At 40.4% G+C, this 23,636-nt stretch overlaps 1 protein-coding gene across 3 annotated transcripts in view; it reads right to left on the bottom strand.

The window, feature by feature from the left end:
* Positions 1 to 1,353: 1,353 nt before the first annotated feature.
* The window catches only part of LOC127647685 (Na(+)/H(+) exchange regulatory cofactor NHE-RF2-like), a 39,474-nt gene continuing 17,191 nt past the window's right edge, over positions 1,354 to 23,636 (bottom strand). For all 3 annotated transcript variants that reach the window (XM_052132098.1, XM_052132096.1, XM_052132097.1), the window contains exons 4-7: positions 14,312 to 14,512; positions 5,760 to 5,913; positions 4,190 to 4,293; positions 1,354 to 3,932 (exon numbers count right to left, since the gene is read on the bottom strand). In XM_052132098.1, coding sequence (XP_051988058.1) covers positions 3,765 to 3,932; positions 4,190 to 4,293; positions 5,760 to 5,913; positions 14,312 to 14,512 — 627 coding nt within the window. In that variant the 3' untranslated portion in view covers positions 1,354 to 3,764. The remainder of the gene's footprint in view (positions 3,933 to 4,189; positions 4,294 to 5,759; positions 5,914 to 14,311; positions 14,513 to 23,636) is intronic.

Below are 23,636 nucleotides of genomic sequence, written 5' to 3'. Positions count from 1 at the left end.
GCCTCAAGGTGAAACTAGTGGATGTATGGATTAGTGCCCTTCATGTACACACGGGTGGTTCAGCGCATTAAAGGGACAGTTCACCCCAAAATTACAATTCTCTCATGATTTACTCACCCTCATGCCATCCCAGATGTGTGACTTTCTTTCTTCTGCTGAACACAAATGAAGATTTTTAGAAGAATATTTCAGCTCTGTAGGTCCATACAATGGAAGTGAATGGTGACCAGAACTTTTAAGCTCCAAAAAGCACATAAATGCAGCATAAAATAATCCATAAAATGGTATAATCCATATCTTCATAAGCAATCTGATAGGTGTGGGTGAGAAACAGAACAATATCTAAGTCCTTTTTAACTATAAATCCCCAGAAATAATTCACCAGCACAGACCAGTAGGTGGCGATATGCACAAAGAATGTGAATCGCCCCCCAAAAAAATACCACTGTATTACTTTTATGCTAGCTATATTTGCCTTTTGGAGCTTCAAAGTTTTGGTCACCATTCACTTGCATTGTATGAACCTACAAAGCTGAGATTTTCTTCACCTTTCAAAGCTGAAAAGTCAAACACATCTGGGATGGCATGAGGGTGAGTAAATGATGAGTCCTTTTACTGTCCCTTTAACTGTGTGCATGTCCCACTAACATTTGGCTATCACAAAGTGTCTTAACCCATTTTATCTTCACTTTGAATATTGTTCTATCATTTCAAACCTAACAAACTTCTTTTTGTGCCATATTTATCTTGAGAGATGTGCTTGTGCTGTATTTCTCCTAGTCTCCACAGGTTCATTCAGTAAAAAAAAAAAGAAAAGTACATTTAGTAAATACAATCCCTGTACATGCATAGATTTATCTCATTAATAATGCATAAATGCAAATACCGATCAATAATGAAAGTAATTCAAGTAAAGTCTCATTCTGATGTTTAAACAAAATAACTTTTTCCAACCAATATAATAAACTATTCCAACTGGAAATAATCTTTAACCACACTAAGTTTAGCTGGTTTTAGCTGTTCTCCTAGCCTGGTTAGGCTGGTCTGTTGGCTGAATTCAGAGGGGTTTTGGGCACTTTTCAGTGGGCCAGTCTGGTTTAAGCCTTTTTTTTTTCTTCCCCAAGAAGGATTTCCCAGACTGGCTTTTTTTTATTATTAGCTGTTTAATGGCCAAAACACCTTTTGTTTGCAAGACACTATATTCGGAAAACATTTTGCAACACAATTAAAACATAAATACCAAATTACTAAACAAATAAAGGCAAACTGTACACATTGTTTTTTTGTGTTTTTTTGCAGAACTAAGTATAAAACTGACCACAGCAATATCATTCAAAATGTGAATGTCACACTTTATTGAATAATAATAATAATAATACCTTAATATGAATATTAGGAAAGGACTTCTCATTAGTGCTCAATGTCAGCAAGCAAGAGAAAACAAAAAAACTACATTAATACTAAATTTCAAACATGGAATGTATCATGAATTATTAAGAGGGATAATGGTAATGCTGATGTTATATATCACAATATGTATGCCGTAAAAGCATATAGCACTTTCTAAAAAGCTTTCATGATTGTCTGCATAGTGGTCTACAACAAAATTCAACAAGTTTTGGGGCCGGATTTTCTGATCGCATTTAGCCTCTGAGAGGAGTGAGTGCTTTAGTTTGAGAGTCACAGAAATGTGTAAATCCAGCTGTCTTTATGAACAATCTTTACAGCATCAATTCTGTTTCTATCATCTGTCCGTTTGTGAAAATGTGCAGATAAGGCATACGTTAAACTTTATTGTTTTACGAGTTTCGCTTCTCCTGAAACAACTCGACTTTCATGATAGAAATCTATTCTGTGCGATCTATCTGTCTGTATCCAAGGTTAAGTATCAATACAAGTTAAAGGGACAGTTCACCCATAAATTATTTCTCTCATCATTTACTCACCTTCATGCCATCCCAGATGTGTATGACTTTCTTTCTTCTACAGAACACAAAGAACGATTTTTAGAAGAATATTTCAGTGCTGCAGGTCCTCACAAAACAAGTGAATGGTGTCCAGAACTTTGAAGCTCCAAAAAGCACATAAAGGCAGCATAAAAGCAACCCATACGACTCCGGTGGTTTAATCCATGTCTTCAGAAGTGATATGAAAGGTGTGGGTGAGAAAAACGTCAATATTTAAGGCCTTTTTTTACTATAAATCTCCACTTTCACTTTCAAATTCTTCTAGTGTTTTTGGCATCTTATATTGCCCTCTACTGGGCAGGGAGGAGAATGCATAGTAAAAAAAGGCTTCATTAACCCACTGGAGTCACATGGATTACTTTTACGCTACCTTAATTTGCTTTTTGGAGCTTCAAAGCTTTGGTCACCATTCACGTACATTGTATGGACCTACAGAGCTGAGATATTCTTCTAAAAATCTTAATTTGTGTTCAGCAGAATAAAGAAAGTCACACATCTGGGATGGCATGAGGGTGAGTAACTGTAAAACGACTGACTTTTAACAGTGTTACATCCTCATGACCACTAAGTTTCAATATTTCATTTAACCCAACAGAGAAGTTTTGAGAGCAATTTTATCACACTAAAATCATGTAAACCTGTTTACTATACACAACCCGTGGCTATACATTATACATTTGCCACAGTGTGTAATTTAATGTTTATAGACTGGCTCCATTCACTCTCATTGTAAGTGCCTCACTGTGACCGCAACTTTAGCTTTTTTATAAATAAATGATTAATGTTATAATTATTATTTTGTGGTAATCATCATTATGCCCAAAATGTTGTCGGTTGAGCTTAACTTGTATTGATCCTTGTACATTCCTTTAACACAGAAATGGCTTTTGCGTATCTTGCAACTTTGCTCTTGTTCATCTCATAAGCTCCATATCGCAGTCATAACACGGTTACAATGGTGGATTTGCTGCCTTTGTTGGTCGTACATGTTCTGCTGTGTTCCTCCAAAACGAAACTAAGAGTGCAGTACCGTCGCCCTCTAGTGTTGAAGAAATACTGTGCAATTCACATGCATGCTGGTCTCTCTTCTTCTCCTTTTCTCAGTATTTGTGAGAAACATTGCCTTTTATATCTAACAGTGGTACGTCCCTTCAAAGCTTCTTATGCAATATTCTATAAACACAACAATCAGGCCGATTGCTTGATTATAGGGGTGTCTTTGGCAAAGATCATATCTGGTGTTCCTTCATAAGCAATGGATTATTCACATTAAATATGCACTGCATATAATGAGCTTCATTAATGTGGTCCTTCTGAGCGGGATAACATGATTTTGTTCCATCGAGTTCTTTATCTGTGCTTTCCTGTTCCATATCATACGGTATTCCTTGGCTTTTGGTATTCCATTTTTTATAACATTGTCAACAGATGAGATTTAAGTGGCCATTCACGTGGAAAGAAAATAATGCAAAAGTATGAAACAGCAAAGGAGTCACCGTGTACGAACAGTCTGACTCGTGCATTTCACTCCAGCAGCTGTCAGACAGCATCTAAAGTCATTTATAAGTGTGTAGCTCAAATGTTCCGCTCCGGGCCTGCTCCGGGCCTGCTCCGGGCGACTTTGAGACTTTTTATGGTTTTAAGTTTTGATCTTTCTACAAAAATAGGTGCCTCTTTTTTTGTCAAAAGCATGTGTCCAGGGTTTTCAATGCAACACACGTAGGGGGTCACGGCATGTGTGTGCCAATGTGTGTGTGTGTGTGTACTTGTGTTTTTTTTTTGTTTTTTTTGTCAGATTCAGAAATTGCTGAAAATCTCATGTTTTTTGATCCAGTCCATCTGGGGCGCCCTCTTTTTATCACGCTTGGCATGGACTTTTTCCTTCGCCTCGGCGGCCGTGGGGCTCAAACACAGACCTGTTTCCTCAAACGGGTCAAGGAGATGACAGCTGCTGTCCCTCGACGTCTAAAAGACACATAAATACACACACCACACGCATGAGTCCAAAAAGACACATATTCTATAGTGTGCTTGGAGTGCAGTAAATGTAGATGTTACAAATACACTGCAATAAATAAAACAAATATACAAATTTTCCAGTCAAAAATATCCTAAAAACAGGATACACTCGAGAAGCAATATATTCTGAGAATATGTCTTCAAGCATTCAGTATATAAGTATGTTTCTTGTTTAAAGGATAAACATTGTATTGATGTTTCACCTGTGTGTTTATGTCCTGACTGCTGTCGTCTGAGTATGTGGACCGAGAGGACGTCCCGTTCACATACGGGCTCGAGGAGCCATTCAATGTGGACTCATCAAAATCTATTTGAAGAACAAAAATCATTCATTAAGATCAAAGGGGTTTATGTTAGGAAGAACACTGATCTGATGTTATCTGGATGATAAGGACATCGTTGACATAAAACAGAATTAAAGGTGCACACACCCCTCCCTTCAGTGCTCCTTCAGAAGCTCCGCCCCCAAATTCATGCACGCGAGACGGATTTACGGTTTTAAAACTAGGCACAATTGGGTTTGGTGAAATTGTGCACACAAAGGGTTAGTGGGGTGGGTCAAATGCAATTTAATTGGGAGGTTCTCCTCCGGTTATTACACCGTCTGCATCCTATTATATAGGTCATTACCTCAAGCACTAGCGATATAAACTAAGACAGCACATTCATAAGAAGTCCAGTGTTTGTACATGAACATTATTACCACCTGCTGGTGGAATCTCCAAACTGCAAATGCAGGAACTGAACTCAGACTTTGCGCTGAGAACAGACGTGGTTTTGTAACGTATGTCTCAGGAAAATAGCAAAATGCTCAATGCATTTCATTTACATACATTACACACAAAGTTTGTGTACATGAACCCACAGAGAGCGCAAACACACCCACCCACAATCACTTGCACTTTACACTGGTCTGAAAATTGCTCTTAGAATTAGGGCTCTCACGAAAATTAGATAAGCACACGGTCGTTGCTGCACCTAGCACAGTAACAGAAATAGAGCCCGGACCGGTTCACTACAAGCATAACGGCTCTTTTCTATACAATGAAAGTGAATGAAAACTAGGGCCAAAAAACACCCTTAAAGTACCTTAAAAGGAGTCCATACATCTTGCTATATTTCAAGTCTTCTGAAGCGTATATCATAGCTTTGTTTGAGGAATAGAATGATTTTTAAGTCATTATGCACAGATAATCTTCCCCTTTGCTCTCATTCATAATATGGAAAGGAGCACCCAGGACAATCTGCTAAACATCTCCTTTTGCGTGTTCCACAGAAGGAAATAAGTCTTCCGTGTCTGGAAAACCATTAGGGTGCGAAAATGATGAGAAAAGTTTCAGTTTTGGGTGAACTATCCCTTTAAGGTTTACTTATCTATTTACTGAAGCTGAAGGAATGAGCCAGATTTAAGAATAAGGGGGAAGTCCTGCGATAAACCAGCACCAATTATCTGAGAGATCCGTCAAAAAGACTATTGAAGGTGTTCAACTCAATGTAACTTTAATACAATCCAGATGTCAGGAGTGGGACAGCTGGATAACAGATAAGACTCTAAGAACATTCAGACCAAAAAGGCCTCCAGTTCAGAGTTACACACCTCTATAGTGAGCCTGGGAGGAAATGGAGCATCTGTCTCTCTCTGAGCCTCAAGGGTGCGTTCACACGAAAAACAATCAAACTCCCCCTCAAATCACACGAAGTAGAAATCAAGGAAATCTGAACTTTTATGCATTTTTGTTCATTGAAGGTGGTTCAACATGTCTGAAATTGTACCTTTGACATGGATTCTGGTGGGCGTGATGCCCATCTTTCTGAAACGCTCATCTGTATCTTGATCCACCACCAACAAACACGTCTCGTTCCCGCCTTTCTTGATGAAGGCCACCACTTCAGCATGCCTCATACTTTCAATGTTCACTCCATTCACCTGTACAGAGAGAGAGAGAGAGAGAGAGAGAGAGAGAGGGGGGAGCGAGAGAGAGAGCGAGATAGTGGGAGAGAGCGAGAGAGAGAGAGAGAGAGAGAGCGCGAGAGAGGGAGGGGAAAGAGAGCGAGAGGGAGAGAGAGCGAATGGAGGAGAGAGAGAGAGAGAGAGAGAGAGCGAGCGAGACAGTGGGAGAGAGCGAGAGAGAGAGAGAGAGAGAGAGAGAGAGAGAGAGAGAGAGAGAGAGATAGTGGGAGAGAGTGAGAGAGAGAGCAAGAGAGAGTGGGAGAGAGAGAGTGGGAGAGAGAGAGAAAGAGAGAGATAGTGGGAGAGAGCGAGAGAGAGAACGAGAGAGAGCGGGAGAGAGAGAGAGAGAGAGAGAGGCGAGCGAGAGAGAGTGGGAGAGCGAGAGAGAGTGGGAGAGAGCGAGAGAGAGAACGAGAGAGAGTGGGAGAGAGAGAGAGAGAGCGGGATAGAGAGAGAGAGAGCAAGAGAGAGTGGGAAGCGAGAGAGAGGGAGAGCGGGAGAGAGAGAGAGCGGGAGAGAGAGGGAGCGAGCGAGAGAGGGAGAGAGCGAGAGAGTGTGGGAGAGAGAGAGAGAGAGAGGGAGAGAGAGAGAGAGAGAGAGAGAGAGAGAGAGAGAGAGAGAGAGAGAGTGGGAGAGAGAGAGAGAGAGAGAGAGAGAGAGAGAGAGAGAGAGAGAGAGAGAGAGAGAGAGAGAGAGAGAGAGAGAGAGGGACATTTTAATTCAGCAAATCCTTAACACTGCAAAAATAAATTTTCTTACTGAGCATTTTTATCTTGTTTCCCAAAAAAAGACCTAAACATTTTTAAAAACTGATAAGTTTACTTGAGAAGCAAAATCACAACATACTTTGTCTTGTTTTCAGAGAAATTAACAAAATTGTGTGACATTTATACTTATAACAAGAATAATATTATAAAAACATAACTATTTGCCAAGAGGCGCACTAGCGACTGAGGCTAGAGGCTGTAGCATTTCGCCTCCTCGTTAGTGTTCCTGCCTGCCATGGTTCCCCGGTTCAAATCCCGTGCGGTACCGGCGATATTCGGATGTTTTTTTAACCAGAAAAAATAACAATAATATTCTGTAAGAAAATAACTTTTTTTGCCGTGTACAACAACAGCTAACATTTGACAAAAAGTTACAAATTTGCTTGGGAGTATAAACACGAGTGTAAATATAAAGACATTTATACGCTGTTAAAGCAGTTTTGTTCCCTAAAGAAAGTGCTGTAGCCAAAGTACCATCATGGTAAAATAATGGTCATTTCATGGTACATTAATATGATATAGTACCAGATTCACAGAGATGGTAGTTACAAATGCTCCAAAGTACTTAAAACAATATCATGGTTTTAGCATCATGACAGTGTCCATAAGCCAATTACTGTAACAAGGTACATGTCCAAAAACTAGGGCTTAAAATAAATAATTGCATAGAGAAAGGCCCAAAGAAGGCAATATAATGTTAATTCCCATATTAGTGAACATAAGCCTCATTGGCCTGCAGTCCATAACGATACATTATGCTACCGAACTCATCAATCTGTCCGAGATAGGACACACCAATATACATATGCTTTTGGAGCGCCTCACTTTAGTCTCATCATAAACAGCATTTTTAGGACACTGTGACATGTTCCGTGTAGTTTGAAACTTCATGTCTCCAGATCCCTGCATTCGGAGATATGCTTCGTCCAGCTGTGGTTGAATGCAAGAACGCGTCCTCAATTTGTGCTTTCTGCTGTCAGTAAGTGTGCCCTGATAGCACACGTACATCACCCTGACGTCTATTTCATGTGTGTTTACATCTGGCAGTACATCTATAAGATGTATACATCTACTTTACTGTATATCAAATTTGATCAAAGCTAAGGAAGATCATTTTTTAGTCTTTAATCAGACACGAAAGCTTTGTTTATCTCTTCATAAACCGGTTCACTTGTTTTCCTCTTGCACTGCGCCTGTATTGGTTGCTTAGCAACATGTTTTTGTGGTAGAAGTTTCCAGTTGAGGAGAGATGAAGACATCTTACAGAAATTACAACCGAATCAATCAAAACAAAAAACGAGCAGGAGCACAAGATCTCCCCGCATGCTCTCCTACCGAAGGTGATTGTAACGCTGCATTTGTCCTGTGGACAGATGGAGCCTGTGCTGAGTTAAACTGAACACTATCAAATATTAAAGAGTGTTGCTGTGGCCGCAGTAGCAGCAGTGCTGGTTTCAGGTATCAGTGTCTGGATTGAGGCATTGTGCGATCTTCCAACTGAAGGGGGCAGAACACTAACCATTCAGGGTGAAGGTGTGAATAAAAGCAAGATGGGGAGAAACGGTGGAGAAAGTTTTAGTTTGAAGACTAAATGTGTCTTTTTTGTCAAGAACATAATATTTCAGGCTCACATTTTACCCCCCCCCCCCCCCAAATCAAAAGATAGAAATTAGATTCTATTTTGCTTAAATGGTAATGAGAACGACCATAAAGGCTGCTGCTACACTTCCTATGAAATCGAAGAACTAACAGGTGTGACGTCATTTAGAGCAAAATCTGGCCAAAACGATGGTGTTTTGGGGCTCATTTCGATGTTTCGACACAGCTCACCAGGGCGAAATTTCAGGAAAACTTCTTCCCGGCTGCTAAACACCTTCTTACTGCCATTGGTCAGCATCATCGGTGGGTGTGACCTGGAGCTCCATCTTCTTTGAGGCCGACAGATAATTCCCATTCAGTCAGTTAAGATCAGTCAACACAAACGCACCGGTGTGAAGTTATTAGCGAGCTAGTGCAAATTTACCTACATCAATACGATCATTCACGTGGAGACATTTTTCAAGAACGTGTCATGCATTTTTTTTTCATTGTTAGTCTACAAAAGGAAACAGATCTCCCTACAAAGGTGCCCATTTACTCATGTGTTGTCTGCAGATGAAAGCCATTCACACATCTGCCCAAAGTAAGACATCCTATCATCTTTCTTTTGTCTGTATTCTACCCATATAAACACATCTTTGCAGTAGTATCGGTGGCATCATAAATTACAATATGTGTAACCGGTGCATATTATGGTCACATATAGTATTAGCGCATTAGCGCATTAACGCCATGAATGCAAAAGTTAAACATGACAAATTACACTTCATCTATAGCATATATATATATATATATATATATATATATATATATATATATATATATATATATATATATATACACACACTTTAAATCATCATTGAGTGATTAAAACAGCTTCTTTTACTGATTTCGTATGAATTCTACTCATAGAATGAGACATGAAGTCATTGATAACATTTTATTGTCACATTAGTTGATGTTTTATTTAAATGTACCTCTGAACACCTCCCACAGCAGTGAGACGGGTGTCTGAAAGATTGCAAACAGTATGTTGTTGCTCAGCTGTTTCAAACTTCTATTTGGATCAGAGTGAAGAAGCGCTTTGCCGTGAGTGTGCCTGGCCCTTAATTATGCTTAATTGGGGGGTCTGGGTAACTCAGCGAGTAAAGACGTTGGCTACCACCCCTATAGTTGTGAGTTCAAATCCAGGGCGTGCTGAGTGACTCCTGTCTCATTGGACCGAAAAAATGGAGGAAATATTTGTGGAACATTGGCAGGAGCACCAGCGCCTATTTGATGTTTCTTCTGAACTGTCCCACAACCGGGTGGAGAAAGAGAATAGAGTTGATAAATCTCTTGGACAGTCAGATCAGCAAATAGGTCGATTTTTCAGTAGGAGGAATTTTTTCATATTGTAACCAATAAAATATATGATTAAAAACATACACATCATATTCGGAAATGCATAACATATGATCATGCATTTGTTTTCGTATATCAGATCCCTTCTGGCATGTACTCTGGAGTCCAGACAGAGTCGTCGGGATTCATCAATAGTGAAAGGTTTTGTAAAGTTTTCACCCCGTCGCGGATTCGTCATGTAATCTGAAAACTCTACGACTTCCATGAGAAGACAGACAGTTGTGTAATATGAACGGTTCCACAATCCGACGTCTTTGAAAGTCGTGAGGTGTGTAGGAGGCATAAGCAACCAAATTGGCCCGGTTGCTAGAGAGGGTTGAATCACATGGGGTAACCTCCTTGTGGTCACTATGATGTTGTTCTCGTTCTCGGTGGGGCGTGTGGTGAGTTGTGCATGGATGCCGCAGAGAATAGCGTGAAGCCTCCACACGCACTACGTCTCTGCGGTAACGCGCTCATCAACCCACATGATAAGATGCGCGGATTAACGTCTCAGAGTGGAGGCAACTGAGATTGGTCCTTCGCCACCCGGACTGTGGCGTATCACTACGCCACCATGAGGACTTGGAGCGCATTGGGAATTCCAAATTGGGGAGAAAGAAATTATTATGCTTAATAGTCATGAAAATAATATTTCCAATTCAATCGATATATTAATAAATTTAAATTCAATCTATCCTCTCCCAGTACAAAAAAATAGAGTGCACCAGATAACAGGAAATAATTCTGAAATTTCGATCATATCTGTTGCACTCAAATATGCATCAATACAACCACTGTCCAAAAAAAAGGATACAATGAAAATTGACTTCACACTGAGTGATCTAATAAAAGTGTATGAAAAATCTCATAAAGTTGTTTTAGATTCAGATTCAACATTAATGTCACTGTGCAGAGTACAGGTACAGAGCCAATGAAATGCAGTTGTTTTCACATATCCCAGCTAAGCTGGGGTCAGAGTGCCAGGGCAGCCATGAAACAGTCCCCTGGAGCAGATAGGGTCAAAGGCTTTGCTCAAGGGCCCAACAGTGGCATCTTGGCGGTTCTGGGGTTGAACCCCCGACCTTTTGATCAGTATCCCAGTGCCTTAACCACTGAGCCAGTTATACTGTATATATATATATATATATTGAATTTAATAATGGTATTAAAAGGATGACACAGTATATTTTATGGTAAGAAAAATAGAAAATGCCCCAGAGAATCAACTCCAGGGGGCAAACTTTGCCCCATAATGGAGAAAATAATGTCTGACACTACTATAAGTATATACAGTTTTCACAAAGTCTTGCACATTCTTATAGGTACATTGTATTAGCACACATTTAGCTCTACTGATCTCAAAGGATGCTACTGGAATTTCATTTTCAGCTATCTGTTATCTGTTTGAATCACTCAGAATAATTCTTAGAAACAAAAATATTTAGCGAGAGTCATCACATCACATGCAGCCCACATGCTTCTGAATGTGATGGATGATCTGTAAGTGTGTATGTGAGAGAGTGTGAATGCAAAAGTTAATTTAGAATGTGGGAATGTGAATGTGGGTGTACATCTGGCCTCGTCATGTATTGGATCATGATGTACATTGATACACAAATGTATGTAGTAAAAGGCATACACACTTATGTACTGTACACCGTAAGACTGACTGACCGACATACCCACCAAACTACCCACCTACCTGCCAAACTAACTATCTACATATTGCATTTAGATTATGGGATGGCATCAGTTTGTCTGTAAACATAAATGTGCAAAACGACCAAAGTTCAGCCATGGAACTCGACGTGGTGCAAGCTGATAGGTTCTTTGAGCTTGTTATCTGTTAGCCAATCGGCTCACTCACAAGTGACGTGTCTTGCCAATCGGCCAAAGCTGATTGGTCCTTTGACATGTAATCGTGTAGCCAATCAACTTGCATCTCTCTCTTTGTCTAACATTTAAATTGCTCAGTTTTGCAGACAAGCCAGTTCATTGTAGCGTGCTGAGCCAATTCTATTGGCTCAGGTGGTTGCTGGGACGTTCCTTCTTACAGCTTGCATGTTAAGGTCTGCTTTTGGCCTTAACGCATCAAAGCATGTCTTAAACAAGGCAAACCTTGGTCAAATCTGGCTGAGCCACATTGCTATCTTAAGTCATTAGATTAAATCCACATATACAGTGCCTATAATAAGTATTCACCCCCTTTCAATTCAGTATTTCGTAAATGCTCCTTTGGCAGCAATCACAGCCTTGAGCCTATGTGGATAGGTCTCTCTCAACTTGGCACATCTAGACATTGCAATTTTTTTCCCATTCTTCTTTGCAAAAGTGCTCAAGCTCTGTCAGGTTGCGTGAGGAGTCTTTCCACAGATTCCCAATTGGGTTGAGGTCTGTACTAATAGTCGGCCACACCAGGACATTAACATTGTTGTTTTGAAACAATTCTTGTGCAGCCTTGGCTGTATGCTTGGGATCATTGTCTTGCTGGAAAAAACATCTTCCCCCCAAGTTTCAGTTCTTTTACAGACTGCATCTGGTTTTCCTGATGCAGAGAAGCATCCCCACAGCATGATGCTGCCATCACCCTGCTTCATGGTGTATTGGACGGATTGAATGGACGGTGTATTATTGATTATGTGCTGTGTTTGGTTCACACCAAACGTAGCGCCTGGTTTAATGGCCAAAAAGCTCAATTTTGGTCTCATTAGACCATCTTTTTCCATCTGACCTCAGAGTTTTCCACATGCCGTCTGGCAAACTCCGAGATTTCATATGGATTTTTTTCAAGAGGTTTTCTCTTTGCCAATCTCCCATAAAGCCTTGACTGATGAAGAACCCGGGCAACAGTTGTTGTATGTGCAGTCTCTCCCATATCAGCCACTGAAGCTTGTACGTCCTTCAGAGGAGTCATAAGTATCTTGGTGGCCTCCCTCACTAGTCCCCTCTTGCATGGTCACTCAGTTTTTGAGGACGGCCTGCTCTAGGCAGATTTACTGCTGTGCCATACTTTTTCCATTTCTTAATTATTGACTTCACAGTACTCCCAAGAGATATTCAGGGACTTGGACATTTTCTTGTACCCTATCCCCTGATGTTTATCAACAACCTTTTCACGTATTTGATTGGAGTGTTCTTTTGTATCATGGTGTTGTTTTTCCCAAGATACTGACTCACCAGTAAATAGACCTTCCAGAGAAAATTTTATTAATTGAGCAAATTTTAAAACCAGTTTGTTGCACATTGATGATTTAGGTGAGTTGAATTAAAGGGGGTGACTACATATGCAGTCGATTTGTGTTTAAATATTTGTTATAAATTCAGACTAATTGGTAGAAATGTGTTTTGAGTTCACTATGATTAAAAAAAAAAATTATAAAAACATTCAGTAATTTTTAATGGCACTGTAGCACGTCTAAGTCACTTGATGAATAAAATCTGGGCTTTCCTGGTTCAGGTACACATTATGAGTTGGGTCACTAGCTGTTTAAGCCATTCGGCTAAGCAGGCCGAGGCACACATAAAAAATGTTTTTCATTAGCGTAACGCCATTTGGCGAGTGGCCAAGGCACACTTAGCTAGCATACAACCGGTGCACATGGCTCTCCAGAGCAGCAGCAGTACACAGTATTGGTCTATATCTGCTTGGTTGGGAGGTTGTGGTTTGTGTTTATAAGTTATGCATTTTGTGCAGATTCCCTTCTTTGTTGGGGGATTGTTTGTAATGTCCAATCATTTGTTCAGCAGCATGTTCATACATGCCTGATGCAGCATGTCTTGCATTTTGGCTAATTGTGCAGCAACAGCAGCATAGCAGATCTAGTCCACCAAGACCAATAATCATATGAATATTCCATACCCACTTTAATATGCTAAATATATCCGAGAGTTGTCATGACTGAAATGACCAAAGTTCAGCCATCAAGCCTATGTGTCGCAAGCTGAGCTTGTTACCTGTTCTCCAATCGGCTTGCTCACATGTGATATGTTATGCCAATCGGCTCGCATGGTGTAAGCCGATTGCGTCTCTCTTTGTCTAACATTTAAATAACTCAGTTTTGCAGACAAGCCAGATTCATAGCAGCGTGCTGCGAGATTCCTTTCTCTGAAACCACCTCCACCCCATTTCCACTTGTCTAGATCTGCTACATGGGGATTGTTTGCAATGTATATTTGTGCAGCTGCATGTCCTACATGCTCGATGTGCCATGTCTTGCATTTTCTCTGATTGTGCAGCAGCATGTTCACATGCATAACTCAGAATGTCTGTGTATTTTCTAGCAGTAGCAAATTGCTTTGCAGCAGCAGCGTAGCAGATGTGTTCATCAGTTTGCCTGTGGACAGTACTGTATTTATTATCAAAAATGTGCAAAATAAATGTGGTCTTTCAAGGCCACCTTTTCAGTATATTGAGCAACATTAAGCTGTTTCCTGGCTTCTATTGGGGGAAACACTTGACATAAAAATATTGTCTTTTTCCTTGGAATTACGGTGTCACCATTTTAAGGCCCTTTCACACCAACATGGCCTGAAAAAGCAAGACAAACTGCCAACAAATGATCCCTTTACTAAAAACTACTACACATTACATTAGAAACACAATTTTCTTGTTACTCTCTCACCTCTATGAGTCTGTCCTGAGGTTTGAGTCCAGCGTGGTCAGCGGGTGAGCCAGGGTCCAGAGTCCATATGTACTGACCCGGTCTGGACTTCTCGCTGTGCAGGTTAAAGCCGTAACCTGCCTCAGACCGGACGAGGTGACATAGTCTCGGTAGAAGCTCAGATGGATCCCTCATTGATGCCTCTGATGGGGGAGGAACTTCCTGTGACATGACAAAGAAAGACCTGTACCTTTATAACCTAGGATTCTAAGAGTGAACTTAAAGTGACATTTTAGGCTGAAAACAATAACAACACTTTGACAAGGAAAGAAAACAGAAGTTTGAAAGAAGTTTAAAAACCACAACAATGTGTATTATGAATAATGAACAAAGGCAAAATTAATAGGTGATTTTTATTGGGCATAGGCTATGCAATGACTTGCATTTTAGTTCATATTTACAGCAAGATGTCTGGACTCAAAAGCAGATTATAAAACAAATAAAACAAGATCTGTTTCTTAAATCTTATTGCCGGAGTAATTTTTTGGCCAATATATGCAATATTCTGCAAGCACAACTTTTACTGCAATTAAATAAATGATGTTCTATATTAATGTGCCAAGCTACATAGCAACCGTAAACAGCCTACAGTTTGGCTAATACATGTTATTACTTAGTGGAAAAAAGGTCGTAAATGTTGTTATGTGATGTGAACGTTAAAAAGTATCACCTAACATGTGCAATAGTAAAAGTGCTTAGATTTCATAAGAAAGCATTATGTGAGGAACAGAGTGAACTAATAGTTGATGATCTATCTGTCATTTCTGTCTGTCTGTCTGTCTGTCTGTCTGTCTAGCCATCTATCATTTCTGTCTGTCTATCCATCCATCTATCCATCCATCCATCCATCCATCCATCCATCTGTCTGTCTATCCATCTGTCCATCCTCCGTCTATCTATCTATCTGTCTGTCTGTCTGTCTGTCTGTCTATCTATCTATCTATCTATCTGTCCGTCCGTCTATCTATCTGTCTGTCTGTCTATCTATCTATCTATCTATCTGTCTGTCTGTCTGTCTGTCTAGCTCTCTGTCTGTCATTTCTGTCTGTCTATCCATCCATCTATCCATCTCTGTCTGTCTATCTATCTATCTATCTATCCATCTATCCGTCCGTCCGTCTATCTATCTATCTGTCTGTCTGTCTGTCTATATATCTGTCATTCTATCTATCTATCTATCTATCTGTCTGTCTGTCTGTCTGTCTGTCTGTCTATCTATCTGTCTGTATGTCTGTCTGTCTATCTATCATTTCTGTCTGTCTATCCATCCATCTATCTATCCATCCGTCTGTCTGTCTGTCTGTCTATCCATCTGTCCATCCTCCGTCTATCTATCTATCTGTCTGTCTGTCTATATATCTGTCATTCTATCTATCTATCTATCTGTCTGTCTGTCTGTCTGTCTATCTATCTGACATTTCTGTCTGTCTGTCTAGCCATCCATCCGTCCGTCCGTCTGTCAATCTATCTATCTATCTATCTATCTATCTGTCTGTCATTTCTGTCTGTCTATCCATCCATCTATCCATCTCTGTCTGTCTGTCTATCTATCTCTGTATATCTGTCTGTCTATCCATCTATCCGTCCGTCTGTCCGTCCGTCTATCTATCTGTCTGTCTGTCTGTCTATCTATATATCTGTCATTCTATCTATCTGTCTGTCTGTCTATCTATCCATCCATCCATCCATCTGTCTGTCTATCTATCTATCTGTCCATCTATCTATCTATCTATCTATCCGTCCGTCCGTCCGTCCGTCTATCTGTCTGTCTGTCTGTCAGTCTATCCGTCCGTCTATCTATCTATCTATCTATCTATCTATCTATCTATCTATCTATCTATCTATCTATCTATCTATCTATCTATCTATCATTTCTGTCTGTCTATTTATTTATCTGTCATTTCTGTCTATCTATCTGTCTATCTGTCAGTCTATCCGTCCGTCTATCTATTTATCTATCTATCTATCTATCTATCTATCTATCTATCTATCTGTCTATTTATTTATCTGTCATTTTTATCTATCTATCTGTCTATCCATCTATCTGTCTGTCTATCTATGTCCATCCGTCTGTCCATCTATCTATCTGTCTGTCTGTCAGTCTATCCGTCATCTATCTATCTATCTATCTATCTATCTATCTATCTATCTATCTATCTATCTATCTATCTATCTATCTATCTATCTATCTATCTATCTGTCTATTTATTTATCTGTCATTTTTATCTATCTATCTGTCTATCCATCTATCTGTCTGTCTATCTATGTCCATCCGTCTGTCCATCTATCTATCTGTCTGTCTGTCTGTCTGTCTATCTATCTATCTATCTATATATGTCATTTCTGTCCGTCTGTCTGTCTATCTATCTATCTGTCATTTCTGTCTGTCTGTCTGTCTATCCATCCGTCCGTCCATCTGTCTATCTATTTATCTGTCATTTCTGTCTATCTATCTATCTATCCATCCATCTATATCTGTCTATCTATCTATATATCTGTCATTCTATCTATCTGTCTGTCTATCTATCTATCTATCTATCTGTCATTTCTGTCTGTCTGTCTGTCTATCCATCCGTCCGTCCATCTGTCTATCTATTTATCTGTCATTTCTGTCTATCTATCTATCTATCCATCCATCTATATCTGTCTATCTATCTATATATCTGTCATTCTATCTATCCGTCCGTCCGTCTATCTATTTATCTGTCATTTCTGTCCATCTATCTATCTATCTATCTATGACATTTCTTTCTGTCTGTCTGTCTATCCATCCATTCATCCATCCACCCATCCATCCATCCATCCATCCATCCGTCTATCTGTCTGTCTGTCTGTCTATCTGTCATTTCTGTCTATTTATCTGTCATTTCTGTCTATCTATCTCTCTGTCTACAGTTTATATATATATCCCTGACAAATGCTCTATAGAGTTTTAAATAAACAAAACCTACCATCCAACCCTAAACATTTTAAACCTAATCGACAGGGTCATAAAAAGCAAATGTGAGCTGAAAAACACAATTGCTGAATCAATCATGTCATTTTGTGGTGCTTCTATGACCCTTTCGGCTTATGCATCAACTCAGATGCTCTGTAGGACTCGTAACTTGGTTCTTTGCATTGCAAGTTCAACGCAATCAGTTGAGCATGTGCAATTTGTGCATTTGAACAAGCTCGTAAATGACGTTATGTGATGTGAACGTTAAAAAGTATCGCCTAACATGCCCAATAGTAAAAGTGCTTAGATGTCATAAGAAAGCATTATGTGAGGAACAGAGTGAACTAATAGTTGATGAACTAATAATGCGCCGTTTTACGTTAAAGCGCCTCATTTTACCTCGACACTGTCGCAATACGCATAAATCGACAATGCAAAAATGTATTGTTTCTATGAGACCAGGTAACTCCTCTAGTCAGGGTATATGAAGAGCAATTCATGCCGATTTGACACAGGAAACAGGGCCACTATTATTTCACTTTGCTGAATGAGCATTTTGAGGAATTTAGCAGTAGTCGACCCAATAACACACATCTGTCCCACCAACTCAACACAGCTGAAGTCTGATAGAACAACTACTGTTACTGAGAAACCAGAGAGGAGTTTCAGGAGAGTGAAAGTCCCAGGACTGGTGGGAGGAACAAGCCTTTCTCTGTCCGTTTCCAACAATTCCACTGTTCCACAAACCTGTGTGATTCTGCGCCACAAATAAACTGTTCCCTACTGAATGATTGGATTTATAATATTTCCATTGTCACTCCCTCAATGCTCTTTGGCTTTAGGGCACTTTTCCTGGCACCCCGCAGTCCTGATGTTTGTGTTTCTCCCTTAAAACAGGAAAGAGCATTTTATAATATTTTGTTGTTATTATATCAATAACTGCTCTATATGTATCGCTAAAGATATAGTTCATCTAAAACTCCAAATATTCTGTCATCATTTATTCACCCTCATGTTGTTCCAAACCTTCAGTTCATATAGAGCAATACCTATTTCTAGTTTTTGGATTTCAGAAATGTACATCTGAAGAGCTCAGGAATGCATCTTTAGGGTTTCAAAGATAATGAAACTGTATTTCTGCTTATTTTCTTATAAAAGTGTGTGGCTGTCAAACGCCAGTAATGGATAACTCCGTAAATATTGATCCATGGCATTAAATATTTTGGCTTTCGTTATCATTTATGTTTATTTGACACGGAATTACCCTTTTGTGTTTTATGGAAAAAAGTCAGGTTTGGAACCACATGAGGGTGAATAAATGATGACAGAATTTAATTTGTATTTTTTTCATTGAACAATCCGTTCATTGTCTTATTGTTGTCATCCAGCAGACATATTGAGGAGGAAGATTTTGTTCCAATAGAAATGTATTATTAGCTGACAGTATTGCATGGCCACTGTCTTATGTGGGATAACAGTAAACCCTTTGGGCAGATGCAGCACAGAACATTCCTCCAGTCACAATGAGACACTCTGCATCTGTGTGAGTGTGTGCATATTTGAAAGCAAGGGCTTGTTAAACGATACAGATTCTGAATTATTGACACTGGGACCTCTGGGATTTCTTGCACGTGACTACGATTAACCCTTTCACCGCTGGAGATCACAGCAATGACCAGTACAGATGGGATGAAAGTGAATGGTGACAGAGGATTTCTGGTTAAAAAATAAGCACATTTTCATTACTGGGTGAACTTTCCTTTTAAAGGAGCTATTTACACCTACTCTTACTTTCATGTAATCCAATGTTGTCAATAGTTATTTGAATAAAACATTACTTGAATAGTAAAACATGTAGGTGAATATGTCGTGAGTCTGCCACGTTTTTTTGAAAATAATTATCTTCTATACTTTTGTTTTATACTTTTGTATTGGAGCATACACAGGGCTGGATTGGTCATCTGGCATACCGGGCATTTTCCCAATGGGCCGACGCACTTTACGGCCGATCAGGAGCGGACTGGCCATCGGGAGAACCGGCCGGCCGGCTGCGAAATGGCTGAATTGAGCCGCCGTGTTATGCAGAATGGGCCACAAAACGGCAACAACTTTACAGGGCCAGTTTCGATGTACAATCCTGGGCCAATTTCTCTTCCCAGTCCACCCCTGAGCATAAACATGTAAAATGAAATGGCTGCCTCCATGTGGGGACCCTCTCCATGTACAATAAAACAGCTTTTATAAGGTTGTATACATACATTTCAGAATTACTATCATTTCTTAGGATTGAAACTACTGAGTGCACCTTTAAAGCAAGTCACTAGATCAGTGGTCCCCAACCCTGCTCCTGGAGGCCCCCCAACACTACACATTTTGGATATCTCCCTAATCAAACACACCTGATTCAGCTCATTAGCTTGTTAGTAGAGACTCTACAAACTGAATTGGGTGTGTCTGAATTGGGATAAGGGAGATAAATGTGCGGTGCTGGGGGGCCTCCAGGAACAGGGTTGGGAACCACTACACTATAAGCTGAGTCACGACTACTGCATATTGAAATCAGTGAACGGGACATCTTTTAAAATTCCTTCTGCAGAAGAAAAAAAAAGTAATTCAGGTCTGGAACGACGAGTATTTCTTCTCGTGTTTATAATCTGTGTGTTTACATTGATGTCGGTGCACAGTTCCACACCCCTGTTATCAGTGCAACACAGACACGCTCCACATGACATCACTGCCAGCAGCCGTTGACACCACCAGAGACCCAGAGAGGCGTGATGAATGAGGCCTCTCACCTCTACACATGGACAAACTGACCCCCAGCAGGAAACACAGGAGGGGGCCAACAGGAAGTACACAGATCAGAGCAACGAAGAGACTGGAAACATAATCAGATTTTTCCATATAACATGTATTTTCCTATGTAAAACACACAAAAAGATTTTATACTGTCATGTTTGTTTTTGCTGGAGAACCTGGTTAACAACGACTCCAGACTAGTAAAGGTTTAGGATGGTTGACTATCCCAGGGGTTTTAAAGGGGACCTATTATGCAAAATTCACTTTTACATAAATGTGAGTCGGCAGTGTGTGTACACAACCACCATTCAATGTTAAAAGTGCACCCACTCCTCTTTCTTACTTTCTATTAATCAAAAACAGTGTGTCAAAATGAACTGTTTTCATTTCTGCTCACATTAGAACAGGCCTCACCCACGACTAGTGATGGACTCCACCCTCCTTCCCTGAGTGATCTACACACAGTCCGCCATTGTTTTCCGTGCTGGAGCAGATACAGTGAGAAGAATAATGTCTCAGCTTCGTAAGTGTCATAAGTGTTCTGTTGTTGGCTGTAAAAGTGAACATAAGAGTCTTCATGTACTCCCGGCATCAGAGCCACTGAAGACGCAGCGGACAAGCTGGACTGGTAATCTGGCATACCGGGCATTTTCCTGGTGGGCCGATGGACTTTGGGGCCGATCAGGGGTGGACTGGCCATAGGGAGAACCGAGCGGGCTGGTGGGTTGGTCGCGAAACGGGCCGCGATAAGCTAAAATGAGTCGGCGCATTATGCAGAACGGACTACAAAACGGCGCCGCGATATACAGAAAAGGACAGCGAACACCCCCCGCTCAACTTTTGGGCTATGTAAAATGTAAAAGTTGCTATGTAAAATCCCGGGACTCTTCCCAATCCATCCCTGCCTGAACTCCAGTATTTGCATTGTCAGTCATATTGGTTCTGATTTGTTGTTGCTGTAGTATCCGAAGCACGAGCTGTAAAGGCACAGCCCTTGTGGGCGGGGAGCAGCAGCTAATTTGCATTTAAAGAGACACATACGAAATCAGCGTGTTTTTGATTCCACCCAAAAAGAGGCATTTATAACATGGTATAATAAATTATCCGTGGGGTATTTTGAGCTGAAACTTCACAGACACATTCTGGGGACACCTGAGACTTGTATTACATCTTGTAAAAAGGGGCATAATAGGTCTCCTTTAAAACATGTAATAAAAAATTACAAAAAATATATAAATATATTAATAAAAAGTCACCAAAGGGGCTGTTCACACTGAACAGAATTTTGTGTAAATGCGCTCTGTTTTCCAATTGTTTTTCTATGTAAACATGCACCAGATGTGCATCTTTGACCAGTGTAACACATATTGCTATATTTCAGCATCTCGGACAGGAAAGCTGTGCTTCTATATGCCTCAACGCACCTGCTTTTTGTAAAAAAATGTGTTAACACAAATACGTGTTCAGTGTGAACAGCCCCTTTGTGGTTTCATTTTGCTTTGGTTTCACGTATGCATACATACCTGTTGCTCAACTTTTAAAAATAGTGAAAATGAAACAAAATTGAGCATTTTTACTCATAATAAAACCATCCACCCTGTGCATGTAGCAGTTTTGTTTCACGACTAATCAAATTCCACACCACAAAACATCTACAAGACTGCAGTGTTGCGTTGCACGACCCCCCCCCGTAGCTATGTGACCCCTAGCAAGCATGTTGCATCAATTAGACCAAATTCCACCCCAATTGCGACATCACTTACTCCCCCCAAAACAACTTTTGCGAGTGTAACGACACCAGAAATACGTTTTTAGTTTAAATGGACCATATGCACAAAAGCCAAGATTTAAAAAAAAAGGTTAGACTAATAAACTTGCAAATAACAAACAAATCTGAAACACTTTCTATAAAATGTGTCATTCTCTCTGTCTATCCATCCATCCATCCCTCCCTCCATCACAGTTATAACATTATTTCATTAAAACAGATGAAAACCCTCTTTATGCTTACGGAAGCTGAAGTGTAAGAGAGAGAGAGAGAGTGAAAATGTCTCTCATCATGTGTTTGCCATCCAGCCCACGCAGTGTGACCTGCACTGTTACATCACGTTAACACTCTAGATTTAGAGGCTCCTCATATGCTGTATATGTAATCACTAAATGTGCCTGTAATCTCTTCCATTTCAAAGTTAGCAAAGTTGATTGTGTTGGTAGTGAAACACAGTTTGTCGCTTCCTAAAGAATGAATGAAAACCCCATAAAATGGCTTGATGAGAGCAGTTTTCTTTCTTTTAACCTTGTGCGCTTCCTGTGTCCTTCTGCGCGAACATTGTGTTATGTCTTTGCTATACGCTATGCATAATTTCATTTCATTTAAACCGACCGATCTCAGTTCAGGACACTCTGGGCTGGCATTAAAGGGTTAAACTTTTGACCAAAATCTTGTGACTGAACATTATGGTGCCGATCACAGCGGAGGTTGTCTTTGGGAGAAACACCAACAAAACTACTACTTTTTTTAATCGTTTGTTATCCCTTTTCTCCCCAATTTGGAATGCTTAATTCCCACTATTAGGCAGATAATTTATTAATTAGTAGGTCCTCGTGGTGGCACGGTTACTCACCTCAATCAGGGTGGTGTAGGACAAGTCTCAGTTGCCTCCGCTTCTGAGATAGTCAATCCGCGCATCTTATCACGTGCCTCATTGTGCATGACACCGCGGAGACTCACAGCATGTGGAGGCTCATGCTACTCTCCGCAATCCACACACAACTTATCACGTGCCCCATTGAGAGCGAGAAACACTAATCAAGACCACGAGGAGGTTACCCCATGTGACTCTACCCTCCCTAACAACCGGGCCAATTTGTTTGCTTAGGAGAGACCTGGCTGGAGTCACTCAGCACGCTCTGGATTCGAACTCGTGACTCCAGTGGTGGTTGTCAGCGTCTTTAGCTACCCAGACCCCCAAACACTGTGTGTTTTAATGTTAATGGACTGGCCCCATTCACTTCCATTGTTGTTTAAATAAATGGGGGACGAGTTGAATTTATATTTGTGGTAATCAACATTATGCCACAAATGCTCAAATTACAAATGCAAAAACACTCACCATCCAAAAAGGCAGAGTAGTGCGATACGCTGAGCCACCCGCAATGGATCTCACTTATGGTTGCGTGAGTAACATTAATTTAGGTGCTCAGATCAATTTGAAAAGGGCCTGGTCAATGTTCTCAAAGCAGACAAACAGAGTGTCTCTCTGGTGATCCTCTCACAAACCCTGTGTTGATTGTCAACATGTGCAGTAAAGAGGGACTAGCCATGCTTGTATTGTCACACATCCGACCCTTTAACTCGCTCTGCCCTCAGCCCCAGACTGAACCCCCTCTTGCTCAAGAATGTTCCACAGATCTGCACATCTGGAGTCGACACAGTTGCCCCTCGTCTCGGGAACATGGGGCGAAAATTCCAAGGAGGGTTTGTAACAGAGAAAGAATCCATGTAGTTACGGCGGTACAGCGGTGTGGAGAAAAAACACATGAACCGCA

This window comes from Xyrauchen texanus, chromosome 8 (assembly GCF_025860055.1).
Source record: "Xyrauchen texanus isolate HMW12.3.18 chromosome 8, RBS_HiC_50CHRs, whole genome shotgun sequence".
In the NCBI taxonomy this organism is placed as follows: Eukaryota; Metazoa; Chordata; class Actinopteri; order Cypriniformes; family Catostomidae; genus Xyrauchen; species Xyrauchen texanus.
The sequence above is the reverse complement of the archived record's forward strand: the minus strand, read 5'-3'. Positions and strand labels throughout refer to the sequence as shown.